Genomic DNA, 25,906 nt, shown 5'->3' on the forward strand with positions numbered 1-25,906 from the left:
TTGTGATGTATGCTCATTTGATTACAATACAGATGCACATCAGGGCACCAACTTCAACTCAAGTTTAATCATGAGCCTGCTCCTTCAAGATTCTACTAACCTCAAATATCATTCTGAAATGATACACTCTTATACATCTGAACCTAGATGTCCTTAAACACACAGCAATATATCTGAATTTAGCTATTCTTATACCAGTGTAACTTGGTCAAACGGTTTAATTGTTTGATTGTTATTCCAAAAATAAAATATTTTTTTATTTTTTTAAATATTTAGTTTGCAATTTTGTTTAGCATCTTTAGTAGACATTATTTATTTCTATTCATTAATATGAAAACATATTGGTGTTTAAAGAAAACAGAGTTTATGGTATGGTGTAGGAAGTTGGGTCTGTGTATACTATCTCAAAGTGAGAGATAGTGTGCACAGAATCCAAGGGTTCCCCTTAGAGGTTGATAGTGGCAAAATTGGATAATACTAATGCTGTATTTTGTGGTAGTGTGGTCGAACGATAGGCTTATCAGAGGGTAGTGTTAAGCATTTGTTGGACACACACAGACAATAAATGGGAACATACACTCAAATACTTAACTCCAGGCCAATAGGTTTTTATATAGAACAATATTATTTTCTTAATTTATTTTAGAACCACGTGATTCAGAATTCAAGTAAATACATAAATTGTAAGGTACTTGGCATAGGTAAGTGTGGAACTTTGAAGTAAAACAATAAGGTACACATTTTTGGCAAAAATGGCAATAAGCTATTTCAAAAGTGGACACTGCAAAATTCAACAGTTCCTGGGGGAGGTCAGTAAAAGTTAGTTTAGCAGGTAAGTAAACACTTACAGGTTCAGTCTCTGGGGCATAGGCAGCCCACCGTTGGGGGTTCAAGTCAACCCCAAAAACCCAGCACAAGCAACACAGGGCCAGCCAGGTGCAGAGGTCAAAATAGGGCTCAAATGACATAGGCACCTATGGAGACTAGAGGTGCTCCGGTTCCAGTCTGCTGGCAGGTAAGTACCTGCATCCTCGGGGAGCAGACCAAGGGTGTTTTGTAGAGCACTGGAGGGGGGGTCACAAACAGGCACACAAAATACACCCGCAGTGGCACAGGGGCGGCTGTGTGCAGTGTGCAAAGTAGGTGTCTGGTTTTGAATAGAAATCAATGGAGGGACCTGGGGGTCACTCTGGCAATGCAGGCTGGGCACAGGGGGGCTTCTCGGGCCTGACACCAACTGGGCAAGGGTGAGGGCCTCCTGCTGGTCACTCCTGCACTGGTAGTTGGTTCCTCTCGGGCCTGGGGGATGCGGGTGCAGTGCTTCTTCCAGGCGTCGGGTTCTTTGTTACTGGCCAGTTGTGGTCAATGGGATCCTCTGGATTCTCTCTGCAGGCGTTGCCGTGGGGGTGCAGGGAGGTCGTCTCGGGGTGTCTACGTCATGGGAGTCGCCTGGGGGTCCTCGCTGCAGTGTTGGTTTCTCTGGGCACGAGCCGGGGGCGTTGGGTGCAGAGAGTTGGGGACTTACGCTGCCGGAGTGAGGCTGGTGTCCCTTTAAAGATGGTTTCTTCTTTGTAGATTAGACAGAGCCACTGTCCAATGGAGTTTCTTGGTCTTTTGGGTTGCAGGGCAGTCCTCTGAGTTGACAGAGGTCGCTGGTCCTGCTGGATGCATCGCTGTTGTAGGTTCTTTGAGTCTGGAACAGGCCAGTAGGGCTGGGGCCAAGTCAGTCGTCTCTGCGGGGCTTTCCTGTCAGCAGTCCTTCTCTTGTTCAGGTCATCAGTAAATCTGTTTTCCTGGGTTCAAGGTCATCCCTAAATACAAAATGTAGGAGTGTATTTAGGGCTGGAGGGCAGTAGCCAATGGCTACTGTCCCAAAGGGTGGCTACACCCTCCTTGTGCCTCTTCCCTTTGGGGAAGAGGGCACATCCCTAACCTATTGGGGGAAATCCTCCAAAGCAAGATGGAAGATTTTCTAAGTAAGTGGTCACCTCACCTCAGGACACCTTAGGGGCTGTCCTGGCTGGAGGGTGATGCCTCCTTGTTTTTCTCATTATTGCCTCTGGACTTGCCGCCAAAAGTGGGGGCTGAGTCCGGGGGAGGTGGGGGGCAGGCATCTCCACTAGCTGGAGTGCCCTGGGGCGCTGTAACACCAGGCTTGAACCTTTGAGGCTCATCGCCAGGTGTTACAGTTCCTGCAGAGGGACGTTTGAAGCACCTCCACTCAGGACAGGCTTTGTTCCTGGTCACAGAGTGCACAAAGGCACTCACCCCATGTGGCCAGAAACGCGTCTGGATGTGGCAGGCTGGCAGAAACTGGTCAGCCTAACACTAATAGTTGGGCTGGCATGCAGGGGGCATCTCTAAGATGCCCTCTGCGTGCATTTGTCAGTAAATCTCACACTGGCATCAGTGTGGATTTATTGTGCTGAGACGTTTGATACCAAACTTCCCAGTGTAGCTATTATAGAACTGTGGAGTTCGTATATGATAAACTCCCATACCATATACTCTTTATGGCTACCAGGCACTTACAATGTCTAAGAATTGGCTTAGACTCTGCAGGGGCATAGTGCTCATGCAGCTATGCCCTCACCTGTGGTATAGTGCACCCTGCCTTAGGGCTGTAAGGCCTGCTAGAGGGGTGACTTACCTATGCCACAGGGTTGTGGGCATGGCACTCTGATGGGAGTGCCATGTCGACTTAGTCGTTTTCTCCCCACCAGCACACAGAAGCTGTGAGGCAGTGTGCATGTGCTGAGTGAGGGGTCCCCAGGGTGGTATAATACATGCTGCAGCCCTTAGAGACCTTCCCTGGCCACAGAGCCCCCGGTACCGGGGGTACCATTTACATGGGACTTATCTGTCTGCAAGCGCTGTGCCAATTGTGGGGAAAAAGGTACAGTTTTAGGAAAAGAACACTGGTGCTGGGGCCTGGTTAGCAGGGTCCCAGCACACTTTCAATCGTAACTAGCATCATCAAAAGGCAAAAGGTTAGGGGGTAACCATGCCAACAGTGGCATTTTCCTACACATGGTATTTAGATATGTTTATCCTTTGTAAAACGTCTTCTATGTCACTGTTTAGAATGTATAGATGCAAGTTCTAGATCTCTGCTTCTTTTATGTTCTGTTCTGGTCAGTTGCTCAGACTTTTCATCCTAGCTGGTCATGTATTGATGTGGGCTTCACTCATTAAAACTTTTACCAACCTCCCTGGTGGGAAACCTCTTCTTTTAACTTACAACAGAGCAATCATTGCAAAGCTGGTGATGAGCTCTTCTGCCAGCTGAGTGGAGAACTCTGGCAAGGAGGAAGTGGTATGGAATATAGGGTATTCCAACACAACCTGCAATAGCCTACTAATGCCATTGGCTTGACAAAGTCAATTCTTAATGTTTGAATTATCTGACGCAATCAACTCTACAGAGGATCATCGATTCATCGATCCTTGTATTGAATGGTAGTAGCTACATTAGCAGAAAAATTGAGTGCATGTTGGAGTCAATGATTCTGCAGACCTACAGCAAACTTAAACATTAATGTGACCAGCGTCACTACGCAATTAACACGAGTCATGCAATGTCATGACCATCTTAAAGTCACTGTTCATGAAAAGGTACTACCAGTACGAGACACAGATTCCACATACAGGTGTTTTCAACAGCTCTGCTTTGGAAAAACACTTACGTTTTATTTAAAAGAAGAAAACATTCCGATCAACTGTAAATGTATTGTTAGATTTCCTTGTTCCGGATGAATGCAAAAAATGAATGTGGAACTAACTGAAGGCATTATTGTTTTATAAGACAACAGCTTACTATAGTTGCTTAAACAACAACTGCCTACAACAATCTGTAATTGAATCTACAGTTGATCAATACATTAAATCAATACATTTTAAAACGAGGAGTTACTCATATTGGGCTCGGCAAACGTTATTTCCTAAAAATATTGTATTCCACCATATAGGCAACAAATGTAGTCAAGTCTACAAGTATGATTCTCAATCATCCAATTATTGTCTTAACCGAAGATCAGCAGTAGTTGGTGCCCAAAGATATCATATTTGTTTTATATTTCTTTATTCATTATTACAAAACAGTTTACATACTGTTTTCCCTTCATTATTATCCAAGTCCAAGTATGACTCAACAATATGTTGCTGTGTTACATATATTGATAGCATATTGCAATTAGAAATAGTGGAGATCATTACACTTTATATTATAGTTTTGAAGTATAGCACAAGATGGTGCATCATACAATCTACTTACATTGTTATGCTAGTTTATCCCATGTTGTGTAGTTTACAACCGAATTCGGCTCCAAGCCTTCATGTCAACACCACCTCGATTTTTTTTTTTTCAGCTCCCAGTCATTAGCTGTATAGGGTGAAAGAATATTTTCCTAATTACGTATCTACAATAGAGGACAAGGCACTTACAAAAGAAAAGAAAAATAATATTCTTCATTCTTTGGGATTTGACTGACATCAAATGTTGAAGCAACCAGTGAATTCACCTCTAATACCAATGGTGGCAGTGGTTGACACACACCTGAAGGTTCTGGTAAAGAAGTAGTAGTGGCATATTCTTCTGTTTTATTTTTCTCCCTCCGAAAAACAATATTCAGTAGAGAAACATGAGGCATTTTCATATGTCAGAGCGATGGAACACATTGATAAGTTTGATTAGGGAAAAACTTTTTCTACATTGTAGTCCCAAACCATTGACCATATGTAGACAATAGGTGGTTTATTTATTAAGAGCGCCAGCAGGAATTTCTAGGTTGTCTGTGTGCATTCAAGACTTCAGTCACAAGGTTTAGTATGTCACAGGAATAAAAAATGTTGTGGCGGAGTTTGTTAACAAAATGTCTTCAACAATTAAAGAAAGTGGCGGACATTAAAGGAACAGATGCTATATAGAAAAGGTGTTAAAGGAGAATGAAGATGGTGAGGAGGAATAGAGTGAACAGAAATTCATAGATGCATATGAGTGTGATTCCATTTTGTATTCTATTATAGACAATTTGAAGAAACGGGGGCCCAAAAAAAGAACTGATGTGTCAGGAGATAACCCTTTAGCAAGATTTGTTATTAAATACGATAAGATGTATACTTAGTACTGAAAGGTAAAGTAATTCCTTCCATGTCACTAAGCAATCAGTTATTCAAATGTACCATGAAGGACACATGGGAATAGTAGTGACAAAAATTAGGATAAAGATTGTGTGGCAAGGAGTGGAGGGTAGGAGATCGAAGAGGAGTTGTGTGGAATGCAAATGAGCAGACAAACCCAGAATTCTTTCAATCCACTATTGTGCCCTGCAAAATGTCCCAACATGCGAAGGGATTATGGACCTAGAACATTGTTGGGCCTGTAATGTGGCTGACAATGGTTTCAGGTAGATAATGGATTTGATGAATATACTCTATGAAAGCCGAACTTTGAAAGTGTGTCAAGAGTGCACACCATTGGTATAATACAACTCTTGAATCTGATAGTTTTAAAAGGCCTATTGCCTGTTTGGCATGCAGATTAAGTTGAAAAGGACTGAGAAGTTCTTGGAAGTCCAGTCTGCAACATAACAGGCTGTAGAAATGTTTAACGCAGTTACAAAGGGAACACTATACTGTTAGCTGGAAAGAGTACTCACGTCGTTGAATCAGAATAGGCGAAAATATTGTGGACCTTGAGGTGACCCTTTTTTGTATAATGACTTGTGTTCCTGGCTCAATAATCAATCCAATTTATATAGGTAGAGTGAGGAGAGCAATGTGGGATATGGAGGACGTCAAACAGTGCTATAAATGTACTTGGATATGGACATCTGAGATGGACATTGGATATGAGTTAAGAGTGCGGTTAGGTTAGCTGAAGGAGCTGGTATATTTTCTGAACAAATTAAAGTTATCCCAGAATTAAAGAATGCTGTGGGTTTGCCATCTGTGCTGTGTGGTTGTTGTCAATAAAATCAGTAATGCAGAATTGGACAATAAAGGACAGGAAGAGTTGAGCTAATGGTGAGTGATTGGATGATGAGGATGATCCATGAAGGAGATTCGGGTGCCATCAGATAGTTAACGTATCAGAGATCCTGTTAGTGTGGAAGTATTTTGACTGAGTATGTAATAAAGTGTTATGAATGGTTATCATGCAACACCATTGTCTTTACAAATGAAAACTAGGTGGTTTGGAAGCAGTATTAAGCCTCCTTTGAATCTACAGGATTATGAATGTAACTAGTCACATTTATAAATATGAATTAGTTATTTGTTCCACAAGATGTTGCTAGCTTGTGCTCTGTGTATCAGCAATTGTGTAATTTTAATATTTTTTGTTAGTTGTTATTTTTTGGTGGTAAGGTTGATGTGGAGTATATGGAGTTGGTTTTATCTTTCATAGTGTTACATCCTCATGTTGCCCCACCTTAAAATGTACTAAATCAGCACTGTTCTGGTCTGGAATGAAGGATGCTGAGAAACGTTGGTTTGGCAGATGTTAGAAATGGGGTCTCTGGTTGGCAGTCAGTTTGCACTCTGTCCAAGCAGGGACCCTCACTCTAGACAGGGTAAAGGAGTTACATTCCTACCACAACCCCTGCTCACCCCCTTAGTTGATAGCTTGGCACAAGCAGTCAGGCTTATCTCAAAGGCAATGTGTAAAGTGTTTGTACCAAAACACAGAGTAATACAGTGAAAACACTAAACCCTGGGCACTATACCAGTTTAGCAAAATAGCCAATATTTATATAAACCAAACAAGACCAAAGCAACAAAAATCCAATATACACAAGTAAAGTTATGAATATTTAAAGTAAAAAGAGTCTCACTCCATAGAAAACAATGGAAATGTTGTTGTTACACAAAGTACCTGGTTTGCATCCCCAACAAAACTGCCTGGGTGAGCGTGCGTCAAACAAATCAGCGATGCAATGTTTTCTCACTCACAAGTGAGGCCATACTTTATTTTCCTGGTGGGGCACCTTGGGTCCGTGCAGGTTTAAGTTTATTTTGACACCCAGCGATGATGTGTGAAATGTCCGGCCGCACGGTGAGGGAAAACTGTGTGGGGTTTGCGTTGTTTTCAGCAGCCGAAGTGGGTGTTGCGTTGTTTCTCCAGCCACGATACAGGTGATGTGTTGATTTCCCAGCCACGATGCGGATGGTACATCGATTTCAGCCGCGAAGCAGGTGACGCACTGTTTCTACAGCCACGTTGCAGGTATTGCGTCTAAATTTTCCCCACACGGCTTCTTGTGTGTGGATTTCAGTCCTTGTTCTTCCAGCTTCACCTTTTAAGGGCAGAGAGACTGGGATAGGGTACCACTTGGCAGGCTAGGAGTCTCAGCAGAGTCCAGATGCTGGCAGAGGAAGTCTTTGATGATCCTGAGACCTCATAACAGGAGGCAAGCTCAGTCCAAGCTCTTGGAGACACTTCACAAGCAGGAATATACCACAAAGTCCAGTCTTTGTTCTCTTTCAGGCAGACGCAGCAACTGCAGGCCAACCCAGCAAAGCACAGTCACAGAGGGGCAGTACTCCTCCTCCAGCTCTTCTTCTTGGTAGAGGGTCTTCTTGAATACAGAAGTAATCTGAAAATCTGGGGTTATGTGTCTACTACTTATACCCAATTCTGCCTTTGAAGTAGGCAAACTTCAAAGGAAAGTCTCTGTTATTCACAAGATCCTGCCTTGCCCATGCCTAGCTCCAGACTCACACCAGGGGTTTGGAGACTACATTGTGTGAGGGCAGGCACATCCCATTCAGGTGTAAGTGATCACACTTCCCTCCACTCTAGCCCAGATGGCCCATCAGGATATGCAGGCTACTCCCCAGCTCCCTTTGTGTGACTGTCTAGAGGGGATTCACAAACAGCCCAACTGTCAGTCTGACCCAGACAGGGAATACACAAGCAAGCAGAGTCACAGAATGGTTTAGGCAAGAAAATGCTCACTTTCTAAAAGTGGCATTTTCAAACACACAATCATAAAATAAACTTTACTAAAAGGTGTATTTTTTAAATTGTGAGCTCAGAGACCCCAAACTTCACATATCTATCAGCTCCCAAAGGCAATCTACACTTTAATCATATTTAGAGGTAGCCCCCATGTTAACCTTTGAGAGGGATTGGCCTTGCAACAGTGAAATACAAATTTAGCAATATTTCACTGTCAGGACACATAAAACACACATTACTATATGTCCTACCTTAACCATACTCTGCACCAGTGCTTAATTTGTGCTTGTTGGTTCTGGTGCGGAGCACCGTCACTTATTTTTGCGGGCCAGCGCTTATTTTTCTGCCTCATGCATTTACTGCGAGCAAAAGACACAAATGGGAAAGATGGAGGAAGAGAAAAACGAAAAAGTGTCACAATGGGAGAAAGCAGAAAGCTGCAAGAGTGAGCTGAAGGAGCAGAGAGTGGTTGTAAATGGATTGAAGAGGCCCGAGATGGCTTCAGAATTACTCTGCCTCAGTATTCTGTGTCCACATATTTAATTGCAACAGCCTCATTTTAAGAGGAGGGCTTTGAGCACCTGCACCTTTTTGTTTACAAATTAAGCACTGCACTCTGCCCTTGGGGCTACCTAGGGCCTACCTTAGGGGTGTCTTACATGCCTGGCAAGTAACTTAGTCAAAACTGCACACACAGACACTGCAGTGGCAGGTCTGAGACATGATTACAGAGCTACTTATGTGGGTCGCACAGCCAGTGCTACAGGCGAACTAGTAGCATTTGATTTACAGGCCCTGGGCACCTCTAGTGCACTTTACTAGGAACTTACTAGTAAATCAAATATGCCAATCATGGATAAGCCAATTACATATACATTTTGTATAGGAGCACTTACACTTTAGCACTGGTAAGGTGCCCAGAGTAACAAAAACAGCAAAAACAGAGTCCAGCACATATCAACAACCTGGGGAACAAAGGCATAAAGTTAAGGGAGACCACGCCAAGGATGAAAAGTCTAACAGTGTATTTGTATAGATCAGAATTATTTACGAACCAAAATGTATTACCATCTCATAACGTTTAATGGTCGGATCGTTCTGTTCAGAGTGCCTGAGGGCCCGTTGTGAAAACATTGAACTGAATAAATCATTTATATGCTCTTATAGTTGTATAAAACTGTTATTAACCATACGTTATGTATTGGGTAATGATTACAAGAAAGCCTTTCCCACGTGTTCGTCTGGATCAGCTACCATACTCACTTTCTCTGCATTTTCAGTTGGGTTGGTTCCCCTCAAAGCATTGCCTCATTTGTTAAAGTGATATTTATTTTCATCTTTTCAATCCATTAAAGTTTTTTGGTACTTTTTATAGCGATAAGAGAAGGAAATTGACCCTGTGGATTCTAAACTAGCTCTGTTTTAGGACCTGTAGCCTGCATTGTTAGCTTTTATTTAATGACATTTTTTATTAGAACTTGTGCGATTAACAAGGTGCTGTTTGGCTCAAAAACAAAGACCAGAAAACGGATAATATTGCAAGACCCAAAGTGATCCAACCATGGGCCTGGGTCTTGGCGTGCTTATTTGGACAGCCCCCTTTTGATAAATGGGCTTTATTCAACATCAAACACCTGCCCTTTCCCAGCCGCCATTCACGGCACCTTCACTATTTGGCAATGACTCTCTTGCCACCTGGTTAGCAATTTCATCTTGAGCTCACCTACAAAATGTTCTGCTGTAGCAAAGCTTTCTCTTTCAGGTGTTACTCATATAGGAACTATAGTCTAACACGCCCCTATGGGGCGAAACACGTGCTGGGTGAGTGTTCAATAATGTAATTGATTACATGACATGTACCTGAAATAAACAGTCAGATTTCGCATATTCTTTTGCTTTTTGGTATTTCTCAAGACTGATGTGAATATCTACAGAAAGGATTTCTTTCTGACAAACCTAAATCCAGAATCGTGTATTCATTGAAGAAACAGTGACTCATACAAACCCTTTTACTAGGTATTTTCATCTCCTCTGTGCATACAAATTGGTTTTGGAGGCGGTTTTGTGCTTTTACTTATACAGGTGCATTTACAATCAATTAATTAACAAATTGTCAGGGTTTAATTGGACCAAGGGTACCCATAAATAGCCCACTTCTTGCCACTTATTCATGTAGGAACTAATCTCTAATTAGGGGATAACTTTACTCTTTGTGCCATCGCACATTTTTTATTTGAATCGTGCGTTACTCATTTTTGGGGGATTTTCTTGAATAGTTTAATTATATGGAATTATTTTGCATTAAATGTTGGCAGGCGTCCAAACAAGAGCTCCGAGTCCTGTATTCAGATCTATTTATCTGCTTCTTCTGTACAAGGTCATGATGAACGTCTGATGTGCATATATGTGGACTTTATTAATAGCATAATACTGTTTTACATGTGTCTCTCCTGCACAGGGCATCTCAGTCGGACCTGAACGTTGCACTCAGCGAATGTATGACGGCTCTAGACTTGTTTCTAAGCAACAGCTTTCCAGATGCGCTGGCACACCTGCAAGCCAAGTAAGATATGATTATGCCTGCGAGCTTTGCACTGATTGTCTGAAATGGCCGAGGGAAGTGGGAATTACTCGACTAATAGCGTTTACTGGTTCTAAATGTTGATTATCCTGTATCCATTATGGGTCGTCTCACCATTAAAATCTCGAAGTAATGATTCATGCGAAAGCACAGAACGTGTGTCTACAATGGGAATGGCTGTGGGCCTTAGGTGCGATTGCAACCCAGCAATGCGCACACGGATTGGTTTGCAAATGCAAATTGTGATTTGATAGGTCACATCGCAAATTATACATCGACAAAAGGTCTCAAAATGGCCTTCTGAATGAATATTAATGAGAAAGATCACAATTTGCAACCCCCTGTGATTGGCTGCTGATGTGGGGATGGTGGACTGCATGAGGTGGCACAGATGGCTTCAGGGATGGGCAAAGTGGGCACTGGCTCAGGGTCCCAAACAGTGGTGTAACAAATCGCCTGCGGTGGGGGGGGGCGAGCTTCAGGGTGCCCTTGGAGCACAGTGCTCTGGCTTTGGAACTCCTGTGTGGTCTGACGGGGAGCCTCCATTTACTGTGCAGGGGGGGGGGGCTCCATGTACTGTTAAGTATCGTTACGCTACTGGCCCCAACCTTTCAGAGGACTTCCCTCCATCACCCCCATCCCAATAAAGCCAGCTCTGTTCTGTAGTCTTTCGCACTGAAGGCCTTAAATAGCTCTTTAAAAGATTGTTTTAAATACGGTTTCCTTTTATGTTTAATGTGGGTGATGAGTTAGAGGCCATTACAGACATTTTGCTGAGAAATGTTTAATTTATGGTTCATGCAACATCCATAAAAAAGTTTATTTTAGATCAAAACAGGAGGTCGCCTCTGAGAAGTGGGAGGACGTCACAGAGACTATTTGCAGAAATACTAGTGAGCTGGTGCTGTGTCACAATATTGAAACACACCTCACTATCCCTAAGTATTAGATATAAACACATTTAGAATTTGGATGAGTGTGCCTGTGCAGTGTCAGTGACCTGACTAAAGAGGTCATGAAAGAGCTGAAATTGTGTCATAAATTCAAAGCTGTTCTGAACAGGGGCTCCCAAAATACGTTTGGCCCAGGGCCCCCAAATCCCTACGATGTCCCTGAGAATGGGAGACCTCCATCCCCGCTTTTGTATTCCCAAATAGGAAACATATTTATTTTTTACATCAGCCACTGTCTATTAAAGGGACAGGTGCTGCATTTTTGGGAACATTTTTCGGAGAGTGGTCCTATGGATCTCTGCCTGCTACCCTTGAGGCCACCAAGACACTTGCCTAAAGGGAAATCTGTCCTAAAGGGACAGCGTCCCCTTTGCGAATTCATTACCACCCCCACCTTGGTGATCGGTAACTGATCTATGGCTTGCGACCGCAATTACAGTTGCAAAACGTTTATACTTTCCATTTCAAGTCTGCAATAGGGGGAGAACCTGCCATTCCCTTTGCTACTTATGGCTCACATTTTGGAAAACTTTTCCCCCTCATGAAAAGGCTCTGTTATATTTTAAAAGGTGTTATGGAGTCACAGACCCCATGTTTCCCTGAATCACAGACTTTGAGATCACAAAACACCTTTACATGTGAAGCCCTAGATCGTTTCCCATTAATTTTTATGGAGGAGACTTTTCTTAATAGTCTCAGTGCTTATGGAAATAAAGATATTTTCCTAATATGAGGGGGGTGCTTTGCTGCTCAGTGGCGCTGCCTAGGACAAAATTAATTTATTCAAATACACCCCTCTCACCTTTCTGTTTATTATAGCCCCAGGTAATAAAGGAGCCAGAAAAAACACATTACAAACGGTATCTGGCTTTGTCCACTTTACCCGTCGCCTGAACCAACGAGTCATACTGATGACACTTTCGTCCATGAAAACTCTATGTACTTATTATAATCCATCCAATCTCATCCATCCACATGATGTGACCAGTTCCTGACTTTGTGCATTGCCGTCAGACATCTAGGTTCACATGGAGCAGTGGCCGAAGGAAAGAATTCTGCACACATTTGCGGTTTTCCCCTTACCTATGTTATAGGGTTGACTACATTATGAGATCAGACAAGACAAATTAGGGGGCAAGGAAATAAAATTATGAGGTAAAGTCTGATAATAAAATCCAATATTGCACATTCTGTGGTGTTAACATATCCATTTTAACATTTAATGCACATTCATGGAAAAAGAATAATATTACCGTTTTTTTTCTTTGACGAAAAGAAGCTATCCTCATTCAGTAGATCTTATTGAAAAAAATATGAGCTAAGAATGGGTGATTTTCTCTTGCATGGAGGCACATCATACACTCCATCTTATCACCCCATTCTTTCTAGCTCATAAAGTTAAATTGTTAGTTTATGACATACAGTGTTACACTCAGTAGAAAAAAGACTACATAGATACACTTCTTCCAATAAAAGGTGTGCCTCATTCATTTAGTGCATAAGAGTTGTGTCCTGAAGTATGTTCCCGGTTTCGAGTTGCTGTGTGTGTACCACAGGTCCTCTAGAGACAAGTCTTGTCCTCTGCTGCGGGTGCTGTGTGATGCAAGCTTGCACTTCTGCTCTTTATGTGGTACAGATTCCATCGTGCTCGTCATTGATGTTCTGTAAATCTACTGACCATCCTTGGCTGTCTTTAGTAATCACCGTGACTTAAAATTGCTGATTAAAACATGAAAATGATTTCAGTAGTGAGAAAACAGCCAGTTTAGTTACTACAATTACTGGTTCTCTGTCAAAGTGCACAGCATGGATCTGGGTTCTGTTTCTGTTCTGTAACATGTTTTTAGCTGTTTGAAACTCCTGGAGCGATTTTGTGTGATGAATTTGGAAAAACAGAAATCGCTTGAACGTTTTTATTGACCGTACCTACAAGTCACTGGCCATGGCTAAGCCACAGATGAGTGCAGGGCAGTGCAGAGAAGGGCACCTTTTGCATAGAATGTTTGACTATTTGGAAAGTCAGGGGCATCATTGTTTGCCTGTGGGTGCAGTCTGTGGCACCATTCACTCTAGGGCGTGTGAGAATTAGTGAAGTCAGAGGTGCCCCTCCTTGTGGGGTGTGTTTGTAGCGGACAATCATTTGCGCCCATCCTATTTACTGTAAAATTGCCTGTACATTTTTTATAATGTGTAAGCAAGAATTGTGCAGAGTTACCGGCCAGGTGTACTTAAAATATGTCATTATCAGATAATTTCCTAAAAATAGAAACAACACACAAAAACATAACCCCTTGTGAAGCCAAAAACTTACTCATGCAGACAGGGCTGACATAAGAACATCATTGGGGAAGAGGGGGGCATTTTATTATTTCATTATTGGCCATGGCAACCATGCTAGATCTCTGTTCTTTAACATGTATTATAACCATATGTATTATACATTTGATTTGCATGATTATATTTATTTTGTGCAAGGACAGCTACTTCTGCTCAAAGAAAACCATTATGAGTTAGTAACTATGATTAACAATCAGCTAGCAGGTAATCTAACGAAGAAGTGATACTTAAATTATCACCCAGTAGGACAACCACCAATGGAAAACCAGGCTGAAAACTGGTGGGGGACATTGTCTAAGGAAGAACGTCAAGGGAACTTCAAGGGAAGGCAAAGTACTCACGAAACTCGTACAGATTGGTAGTCGCACAAAATAGCATGTAAAATTGTGCTGGTGTGTGACTTCAGAGAGGGTGGGAAAGAGTCTCCCTTCTTTAAGTCATTTGTCTTATTGCCTTATGGTTCATGTAGTCTTTGAATTTCCAATATATTTTTATTTACAAATTGATCCTTCCTTGGAGCACGATCCAAGCACAGTGGATCAGAGTGGAACACACTGGTTTGCTTTCTGTTAAGCGTATTGGAGGAGCATTGCCTGGATAGGAAGTCCTGGTTTGAATCCATTTAAAAGATTCAAACCACTTATAACATTGTATTTGTTCTGCTAGGAATCCCTGGTGCAAAACCTTCAGACCCAACAACCCATAGATTTATAACCAGGGGGCATAGCTTGGTCAGTAAGATTGGGGGGTGGGGGGGTGACGCGTCCACAATCACTCTGGCATAGCTTGTTAACATATGTTGCCTGAGAAGTAAGACATGAGCGGGGCCTAAGGGGCAGTGGAAAGGGAAAGCAATGTGGATTGTTAGTGGTACTTATAAAAAAATATTTTGTAAAATAACCACCATTTTTTAAGAACTTCAAAACAGAGAGGAGAAAGCATGTGTGTGTTGTAGTCTGTCTATGCTTGTAAAAATCCTAGATGAAATCTGACAGACACCTCAGCATACTCGACTGTTCCCAACTATTTACTACATTTATAAGAGGGGTGTAACACCTCAAACACCCCCCCTGAAGCCATGCCCCCCTGTTCATAACTCACAATCTATAGCAACTGCACGCAGACTAACCAGTATGCATGTGTAAAGAAAAGTTTATTAGGCCATAGTCCGTTAAATATACCACATTAAGCTAAATATATACAGTTAAAAAGAATAAAAACAAAGAAAAATTGTTTACAATCCAGTCATTAAAAGTTCCTAACTGCGGCATCCCTTTCACCCAGCATACTAGCTACTAATTTAACCAACGTTATTCCCCTCATGAAGGGCCGGCGCAGATGCCCCATAGCCGCCAGCTAGGACACACTGATGGGGGAGCTGCGTGCTAACCTGTGCGGTACTGACCGCCCCCTTTAATACACAACAGTAGCTGCACGGTTTATTCTGGTCCATAAGGCAGGTGCGGGCTAGTCTGGCAACTGCTGTTACAAAAAGTTTCCATTCCATCAATGCTCGTGTACTCATACATTTCGTCTCCACTGAGTCGCATCTGACTCACTGTCATTATAGATTGCAGCCACCCATACTTCTCTAACAACTTGTTCAAGAAATGGTGAAAATATAATGAGCTTTGATGTGTCAGTAATGTTTGGCACACCTCTGAATTGCAGTCTGAGCTGTATATTGTGATATGTACCTGTAAAATGAACAAGAAAAAGTTTTTTAAAAAAATCATTCCTCTCATTAAGATTGATCAGAGATTTTACTATTAATTGACAATAGAAAATATCCAATTGCGTATTTCACTTAAAGGAACTGCATGCAGAATAAGAATTTCAAATCTTCCCAACTATTAAATACCCCATATTTCATTAAAATAGGCTTTACAATTATCTATCTTTCCATCATAACATAAAAACAATCCCAAAAGTTATGAGAGTTGGTACATTTCATCTCCAACCCACAATTACATACCCTGCCTTTCTCATTAAAGAGCTTAGCTGTCTCTGTAAAGAAATACAAGTGATTAAGACCAATTCTGAGTCTAAAATCTTCCGGTCTCATTTCACAGATAGCCAAAAAACATAAATATGAAAATGATGGGTAATTATGCCATGCGCCCCACGAGTTGGTAGGTGACTTCTCTGTAAACATGTACTTAAAGTCCCTAAATCTAGAGTTTATAGCCATTCTTAAACACACTTCATTTCTGGGAGGTTTACTGGTACGGATATAATAGGAGAGTCACAGGAAAACATTTAAGACCTCTTTTCTTAGACTTGAAGCCCATTTCAACTCACTTTTCACAATCTCATCTCTACAGTAAGATTCAACTGTATCTTTACCTGCACCTTGTCTGTTCCGAAATTTCTAAGTGGCCATCTCGAAAAGGTTGAACCAAGATATAAGCACAGTCTCCAGCCTTATTGCTTGGGCCGTACCCAATTTAGGTAAATGCAGTATACGTTTCAGACACGGCCCCTCAATATTTTTCCATTTTGGCATGCCCCTCAAACATTGACCTAGAAAATCAGTTATTACCTTTAGTGAGTATGTGTAGTCAATGAGGCTCTGCAACCAATGCCTTCTTTAAATGAAACACAGTGTAAATAAAATATAATCCAAAAACCCAAAGGTTAGCCAGGCTAAGACTGAAGGTCAAGGTGCAAGCCCTCCAAAGGACAGTAAACTAGTGCCTTATTAGGGCTTTGAGAAAATCTATTCTTAACCCCTAGTAGTAAAGACATAAAGCAGCAGCACCAAAACAACATTACATTTAAGACATCAGGAAAATTGCCAAACCAGTTTAGTAAAAATTTGAATAATGTAATGAACAAAACAAGATTAAGTTGACACAGGATGAGTAGACCAGGAGATAAGATGTTTTGAAGAAAATCTAAAAAAATGCCCATTCACATGTAATTTAAGGCGTTTCAGGCAACATGAAATTAAAATTGTTTTTGGTGACTTATTGCATAAGGCTCTGAACAGACTTAGATCTGTGGCCAGTTTAAAGATTTTAAACTGGAATGTGAAGGTGCTTAACTACCACAGTAAGCATCAAATGAGAGGGGAGAAATATCGACCAGGGATATTGTGTTCACAGGAAACCCACATTGCTACGGTATGGCAACTTGAATTTGACATAATTGGTTTTCATTCAAGACAGTGTCATGTGGGGTAGCTATCGTGGCTTGCTGTCTTGGCTAGGTCAGGGTATTTGCTGATGGAGTGCATGCGGCCAGCACCCAAGGTCGATGGGTGATAGTTCAAGACAGTCGAGATTTCAAAACCTTTGTCTTGTGCTCCATGTATGACACTAATGTTGACTATCCATCTGTTGGATTCACTGGCTTTCATAATTCTAAACCTAGGAGGAACACAGTATCAACTATTCTGAGGTGAAGTACTTTGCTTATTTCATTGTTGGCAATCTTCACAGACTAAGAAGCTGCGCTGTCACAAGGTGCCAAAAAGAGCTAAGTAAAGCGCGCAGGGGCACTTTTGAGGTCATGAATAAATGAAGCCGAGTGTAAGGCATACATATGTACATACATTATAGAATGTTTGATCTACAATTTTAACACTACACCAATATCAGTTGTTTGGGATACCATGAAAGCTACGCCTGGCTATGTTACTTCAAGAAATAAAAAACAATATAATGAGAATATGATGTTGAGATGGCAGGTTCACTTATTGGAGATCTAGAACCTCTGTCTTTCAGGAGGCCTTCATTTTTAATTAGGGCATTTCACCTTCATGGAGCAGAATGTTCTAATGGCCTTATGGCCCACTATAGCGGGCTGAGTGATGAAAGCTGTAATGCCCCCTCAGGCCTGCCTTCGATAACTTGGCTGTTGGCTCCATGGTCACAGTCTCAGTGTTCTCCTTCTATCTTAAATTGGAGGACCTGATTCCCTTTCAAAGATTATGGATATCAGGTAGTCCAATCTACATTGCCTGCAATTGTTGAGGGTAAATTTTTAATACATTTTGAAAATTGGCAGCATTGGCTCTATGAAAGGTAATTGTTTCTGCCCCATGATACAGCTTAAAGATACTTTGTCATTATATTATTTGAATTTGGCAATGATTGTGTGGAACCTTTCTCGCCACAATCTTCTCTGCTACCTGTCCAATTATAACTCCTTTTACCTTAAGTCATCAAGTTTCAGTGTGATTTCTTCTCTTCTTTCTTGTTCAGCTACCGTCATTCGAATCTAATCTTCAGGGCCAGACAATTTGGGTTGGTATGCTACCAGTCCTGATACTTTGTCTTCTGACACCAACAGGCTTCACGTAATTTCCTTAACTGACCCTGTTAAATATGTGCACCACGTTTGCCGCTCCTCTCGGTTGCTTTTTATGCTTTTTGTAGCACCTCTGACTTGTTCAGTTTCTTTGGCTGCCACTGGATATTGTTGGTGGCTTGGCCTGCTTTTCTTTCCTCTTTTATACTGCTGAAACATTTCCTTCCTTCAAAGTAATGTGTGATCCTGTGATGCTGTTGAAATTCAAGGATGTAAGTACCATCTGCTTTCCGTATCACAAATCAGTTTCAAAGTTGTTTGAGAGCCTTTGACACATACACGTCTACTATCGAGGGGCTTTTAAATATGAGGGATGGATGTGAGTTATTCCCAGAACCACATGAGTGCCTGAGTAATGACTCTTTCACCTGCTCATTTTTTCTTAAACCACACGTTCAGAAAGATCTGGTCTCCGGACTGATTGTCACAGCAGAATCCACTTATCAGAGCCAAAAGTGTTCACAGTCAATCAGCTCCTATGGCTGTTCAGGGTAATATTGGTTGGTGTTACACACTCCAATAGCCTTTGAATAGCTCCCTTTTCTTTGTTTCTTCCTGACTTATTTTTATGACCCTGATGCCTCAAGAGATCAACTGTTCTGACTTAACAGTGGTATTTAATTCACCACAGAAGGTAAGAGCTTAAGGGTTTGACTACAATGGAATCCTTCTCCTATGTTCTGTTCTCTTCTTAGTCTTGTCTCCATCTATCTATGTTTTATTCTATATCCATCATCTCCTATGTTCTAAGGGTCCCATACTTTCCCCAACTCAGTAATTTACATGGTCAGTTTTTTAACTAGAGGTTCCACAATAGGTAATTTGAATCACTCATTCAGGGCCCTGATTTTCTATATCTCTGTGCTCTCCTCATAGTTTACAGTCTTGTTTACTCTTTAGGTCTTCACATCTGTTCTCAAGAAACAAGAAGGAAAAACTAGCCTTGACCAGTAGGTTTGTGTTTAATGTTCTGACACACAGAGTGTGAGCTATCTCGCAGGAGGGAGCCAGCAGGAGCAGACAGAGAAGGTTATAGTGTGAAGTAGTTCCTCATGCAGTTCAAAGTAAATACTCTAGTGGAGGCAGAAGACTTCACCCCAACAGCCAGTAGCATTACAGGAGAGACATACTACACTGGCTGAGTCAAAGCATGATTGCCAAAAACTCAGGTCAATGGCAGAAAGAGGCTGATCAAAGAAAGTCAAAGGCTGGAAGAGGCAAACATAAAGCCCACTCTATATAAATTGTAAGCAATAGGTGAGTTTGAGAGCTGCACTGTTAAATCCCAGACCTAAAATTTAAACACGGTGGATGCCAGACTCGCATAAGAAGCCAATATATTTTAAGAGTGCTGACGGACAAGACGTTTATCTGGGTAGTAGCTCTTATATGGCTCCTCCCAGAGAAGGGCTGACAGTTTTTGGGCAATAACAAAGTTCTTACGGTGTTCAGTTGGGGTACCAGTTCAGGTGGGTGCAGGTGTACATGACAGCTGTGACACGTAAGAAGGAAGAGGGACATGGAGGTAATGTTTCCTGTCTAGTGCTATTCACTGCCTAAAAAGATCTATTTCAGATTGGATTTCTGTTTCATATGTCTGTTGTGGAACATGCTATAATTGTTCGTCCCGAGTTAGCCTATAGGTCTGAAAATAGCAGGATAAAGTTGTTCTGCTGATTTTATTTTCTTATTTATTTTCGGTTTTCTATATTTCTGATTATGTTTCCTCTTTGCCAGTTTTTACATCATATTTAATCATTGCATTTTTTTAGCCCTGACATGCTTATTCCTTTCTGATTAGTCCTCCTGCATCATCTTTCTTCCTATAGAATTAGGGTGACCACTCATTCGAGATCATTACAGGCACTGTCTCCTGTCCCGAACCTTTCACCTGCAAATCATTGATTTGTGGTGTGTTAGTGTAATTCGTTCAGTGGGAGCAAAACAAGACTACCACACCCAGAATGGAGCGTTTAGGAGAGGTTGTACTTTAGTAGTAGGGCTGTCTAGCTGCATGCCTCTTCTAGTTCCACACACTTCCTAAATTACCTGGCATGTTGCTGGAGCTCTTAGACATAGATGGTCAGCTATCCTTCAGTATCTCTTGGTGAGCTGGAAGTCAGAATATCACAAAAATGGAGAGAAGCATATGAGAACATGCCCCTGGGGGAAGATGCCACAGGGAGGCTAGAAGTGGACTGTCAGTACAAATGAGATGGGTTTTCAGTGAGGATGGAATGCAATGCATTCTGGGAACCCCTGTTGCTAGTCACCCATGATTCACCCCATAATGAGTCTGAGGGCCAGCATAGGAAGCGTAGAGTTGAATTGTGTTATTGTACAACCGTTCTCGTCCCATCACTACCCATTCAAGGTCCTCCGTTTTGGCATGAAATCAGCATACGTAGCATTCATTAAGCTACTTTGGTGTGTTTATTTATGCACAAGAAATTGTGCTCAATCGCTACCCTGACAATTGGTTGGTTAAAAGCCCTTCTCTGATAGCAGTGAGAAGCACACAAGAAGTGTGAATTATTCTGCAGGCTCATACATTAAATGTAGACCAGTGGTCCCTAACCCACAAAGCCTTTTCAGGGGGCCTGTGGGTGCACAGAAAAATAATATGAACAGATTGATAAAGTATGTATAACTAAAGAAGCAAAATGTAAAATGTAACATTTTAAAACATTCTGTAAATGTAAAGTCATTTGAAATTGCAGGTTCATGGTGGATGCCCTAGTGGATGCACTAGTGGCACAATCCCCACAATCAGAATTCTCACTGTGGAGATTCTGCCACGGGATGGAAGACTCCCCACCACTACGAGGCCTCCGCCACAAGTGCAGAGACCCTTTGTGAATCAGGCCCTCATTTAGTATCCTCAGACGGATTCACGGGAGCAGTGCAAGTGCATCAAACAGAATATAGCATGGACAATTTGTGGCCTCAATTGAATTTAGAAAAGCTCCAACCTTCCCATTCAAATTAACATTTCAATGTTTTCTGTTTGCTTGTGAATTAAATTCAATTTTTGATCATTTGAATATTTGTTTGATGAATGTTTCTGTATTTTTGTGTGTATTGTTTTGCAGTTCAAATAATCAAAAATGCTTAGGCTGGGGTCCTCGCCTCAGTGTCTCAGTGGGGGTCCCTGGATTCCAATAATGACTCAGTGGGGGTCCCAGGTTTCCAGTAATGGTTGGGGGTCCACAGACGTTAAAAGGTTAAGAACTACTGTTGTAGTCTCCAGGCATCAGCTCTGGGATTTAGCAGGCTTGGTGGTTCTTTGTGAGGAAAGGCATAAATAGGCACCTGTGCTTTGCTTATTGCTTATTTCTGCTACACAGGTAAATACACCATCGGCTATAAATGAAGCACAATCAGTTAACTATGTGAAATCATCCTTTAAACAATATGTTACAATAATGATTGAAAATAAGTCTTGGAACTAATAGAGCATCCTGCAAGTGCTTAGAAGCAATTAATTTCTGCAATAAGCATTGTAGCACTAAACAGAAAGACCTGTGCTTAATGTTCTAGCGATGTGCTAGGGAGAAAGACATTGAAGGCTGTGAAGGGCGCAGAGTTTGTACAGTTTCTCCACCACAATTCCCATGCAGGTATGGAGATTGGGGTCTTATGCAAAAATTTGTGTGCACTGGTCACAGCCCATCAGTGGGCAGTTGATGAAGGCCTCTGCATTCCTTATAGCGCTTTGGCAATAGATTATGTGCAATTTGGCGCATGTTTTTAAAAAGCACGTGTTAAAGACAAAGAGCAAACATGAGGCCTGTTATCAAAGGATCTCTTCACACTCAGTTCTCTCATGATGAAGGTCAGAATACCAGAGACTCATCCTGTAGCTCACCCAGTGGTAGCTGCCCACTGTCTCCGCACACGGGCGCCATTTTCCTTTGTTTATCACTGAGGACAGAGAGGAAGTAAAGTCCTTCATTTCGGGGAGAAGCAGGGACACTAGAGGGAGGGCGGGACACCTGGCACATGCCACAGATCCTGGTGAAATAACCCCAAAGAGGGAGTCAAGTGGGTCCTACTAGAGCTGAAGGAAGAAAGATACTAAGAGTAACTTCTGACTGGTGTATTTGTGTATCTGGGGGTCATAGGGTGTTTGACAGCCGGGATATAGTGGCACTGTCTACACACAGAAATGACCCACAAAACACTGATTGGTGAGGTGTATATAGTCTCAAAGGTCTGGCCTTACCTTGTGCTACCAGGGGCGTAGTTTCAAGGGGGTGTTTGGGGTGTTCCACCCCAATCAATACATTTTCTGATAGTTGGGTACAGGTGCTTTCAATCGGGTATTGTGAGATGTCAGTTGGATTTCAGCCGGGATTTGCACATACAAACAGACGCAAACACACACACAAGCTCACTCTGTTTTGAAAATCCTCAAAAATATTGGTTATTTTACAGACGAGTGTGCTTTCTCTCCCAGTCTGCATTCCTCTCCTTTTCCACTGCCCTTTAGACCTCTCTTATGCACCCTGCTTGTGGTATAATGTATTTAAACATTGTGTGCCAGCCTGATTGTCGAAAAACCTAAAGCCCCACCCCCCATCTTACTGGCCAAGCTACACCACTGTGTGCTACGGACGTGCAAGGAGCATGCGGGACGGTTTACCAGGGCATGCTGGGAGTCTGGCCTGTAATTAAGGAGCCCGCGACTCCAGGACTAATGCCTATTTTGAATGCTGTTATTTTAATGACTTTGTTTTGTCAGCGAGGGAATGCTGTTGAGGTACAGATGTATTTAAAACATCAGTTTGCGTGTCAGTTTATGCTACAAAATAAAAGCCTGAAACCCTACAGGCAAGAATAGCGAAAGCGTATCTCTTGGAGCCTCAATTAACTTTGCGGTTTCGCAGATAAGTTCCAACCACTTTCGGGTAGCACCCATCACGGCAGGAAGAGGCGAGGACAGAACGCCTAAACCCCAAGGCGGGAAACATCACATGAGAAGGCCCACATCCCAGGGCAGATATTTTTACACCTACGGTACCAGGTTAAGGGTATGTTTTTAATGTAGCAACACAAAAGGATGATGGACGGAGTGCTGAACAATGCAAACACTCACCCCCAGTCACAGATCTGGGTGTAATCCGTCGTTCTTTTGCTCACCATGCTACCCCAGTTTGGACCCAGCCATATGCAAATCAGTCTTGACCCTGTTCCTGATGGGACAGTCCAGCCCCAACTGCCAAGCCAGGTCCTCTCTGGACCGGAAACAAGCATCCTGGGACCGGTTTCAGGGTTTCACCCTTCATCAGCCAGGCTAGCTTGAATCCAGTGGCACAGTGAGCATATGGCTGGGTCCAAACTGGAATGGCATGGGCAGCGAAAAAACGATGGATTTAGGCCCAGATCTCTGTACTGGGGGTGAATGTTTGACATTGTTCAGCATTCCATCCATCACTTGTTCTTTTTGCATATGTTATTAATGTAGTCTGTGAATCAAGGTAAGATAATGACCACATATTGATAGTCTTTTTTTTAATAGAACTCAGTTGTTTCCTTAAGCAAGAAGCTAAACAAGGAGGAATGATCAATGGGACATGAATTAACAACGGTTTGAAAACGGATAGGAATTTATTTATGAATTAATTTTATTTGTTAGGTATAGGCAACAACTACATTTGAAAACACATTATTTAAAACTTGCAGACAACTCAAGAATAAAGACGTGTCAACATTAGCCATCTAACAGACATGGTTGACTAAATAAAGAGAAATATCTCAAGATATTTTCTGAAACTCAGCTAATTAGGCATTTATTGTATACTCTCCGGGGGTGATTTCCAAATTGCCCATCCCAACAGGATAAACCTGTCATCTTCTTCTCAGTGGAACTCAGAACAAATGTCACTGTGAGAGTGGGTGGGTCTTCAGGTCTAGGACTGCATAAGAGGCACTTCTGCCTCCTCCCCTCACAAACATCTCTCCTACCCCAAAACACACAGAAGCTTACTGGGCCTGCTGTCGATGTCCTGGTGTGATTTTAAAACCTGTAATGGACACCGGCTGTTGGAGCTCCAAAAGACATTCTGAAAACCCACTGTTTACCAGGATTTCCTCCTCTCCTTCCCTGTTTCCAGGTGATATCTGCTCTTCTTCAGGTGGATGTGTGAGGGGAGCTGATATCGTGTCACACACAGTGGCGCTGTGTGAGTTGGCAGATTTTGTGGAACTGCTTTTTCGGAACAGACCAAGTCATCTAGATGACAACCTGGTGCATATCGTGAAGACTGCAAGGGGCCTTGAGCCACTTGAAAACTAGACAAGCCAGTTTGAAAGTCACACATTTGGATATGGGTACCCAATGAAGGGAATAAAGGCCTACGGCGATAGTATTGCATTTCCTGACTTTTCAGCCTGAGCTGACATGTCATGATTTGCACTTGTTGCACTTTTTGGAATTTGGCCACCTGGCTCTTTGGTAATCAATCCAGTGCTTAATTTGTAAACTAATAAGTGCCAGGGCCCAAGATATTTCTCAGAAGGCCACTGTTGCTTGTCCCATTTCAGGTCTCTGCCCGCACTGCCAGATACCAAAACCACCAATACCTATTTGCTATTACAGTCCTACAAATGTTACAATTTGTACTGGACTAGTTTACTCAAAGCTTTAGGAATAGCTAAGTACCCTGGTAGTATTATTTTTTTATTATATATGTAATTGTTAAACTCACTGCTCATCTGCTTTTTTTTTTTTGTAAAGCAATAGATTGCCTTAAATACGTACCGGTGTTACAAAACAAGTGCTGGTGCTAAGCACCGAAAATACTATATTACAAATTAATCACTAAATCCATCCAAGACAGAGTTGAAATGATCTAACCTACTTTGGAGACAAGAAGTGAGCCTCCTTTTTTCCAGGCCCTTGCTTTATTCATGTAATTGTAGAGCACTAAAGGCGCACCTTGACTTTCTGCGGAAATAAAAAGCCTTTCATTGTGTCAGTGACATCAGCGAGAATATTGGTTATTGTTATTGTGCATAGATAGACCCGGCGGGTATTTTCACTTTTTTTTACCCTCAGCTCTTAAATTATCTCTTCTCAAAGGTGTATTTTGCCTACAACTTAGTGAAAAGCTTTTCCGGTACGATATCATCCGGGTTACTTTTTTTAATCTCGTGCACAACATATAAAATATGTTTGTTCAATGCTGAACGAAAGGTCAGGCCTTTCCAAATGAATTATATTGTCTTTGTTACTTTTTTTTTCAAGGACAGCTCACTCATTAACCATGATAGGTGTCATGGGATTTTGCATTGTCAGTTCCAGGGTTACTGCCTTTCTGTGCACAATGGTCTCCACCCTCACACACAGTGAGGTGCTGCAAGCTCTCCATTGTGTGCTGCCTGCTCACCACCTCTGCTGACGGGGGGGGTGTTCTCACTTCCACCCTTCAGTGTGATTTTTTTTTTTTTTAGCTTGGTGTCGGTCCACGTTCGGCAGGAGGCTGCTCGGAACCAGGAGTGAGAGCGATTAGGTATTAATTGATAATAAGAGACCTGCTATACAGATGTAGTTCCATCATTCACTCATGCATACACAGTTGCGCAACGACCACTGGGCTGAGAGTGGTTTAGTTAGGTCCTCTGGGCTGAGAGGGGTTTAGCCCTATACCTCAGTCAGCCCCTCTGGGCTGAGAGGGCTTAAGCCCTACACCTCAGTCAGGTCCTCTTGGCTGGGAGGGGTTTAGTCAGGTCCTCTGGGCTGAGAGGGGTTTAGCCCTA

The 25,906-nt window shown here is 42.1% G+C and overlaps 1 protein-coding gene across 2 annotated transcripts in view; it reads left to right on the top strand.

Annotated features, from left to right (window-relative positions):
• The window catches only part of TTC39A (tetratricopeptide repeat domain 39A), a 553,301-nt gene that overhangs the window by 205,780 nt on the left and 321,615 nt on the right, over window positions 1-25,906 (top strand). For both annotated transcript variants that reach the window (XM_069232685.1, XM_069232686.1), the window contains exon 2: window positions 10,419-10,523. In XM_069232685.1, the coding sequence (XP_069088786.1) occupies window positions 10,419-10,523 (105 nt within the window). The remainder of the gene's footprint in view (window positions 1-10,418; window positions 10,524-25,906) is intronic.

Source organism: Pleurodeles waltl, chromosome 4_2 (genome assembly GCF_031143425.1).
Source record: "Pleurodeles waltl isolate 20211129_DDA chromosome 4_2, aPleWal1.hap1.20221129, whole genome shotgun sequence".
In the NCBI taxonomy this organism is placed as follows: Eukaryota; Metazoa; Chordata; class Amphibia; order Caudata; family Salamandridae; genus Pleurodeles; species Pleurodeles waltl.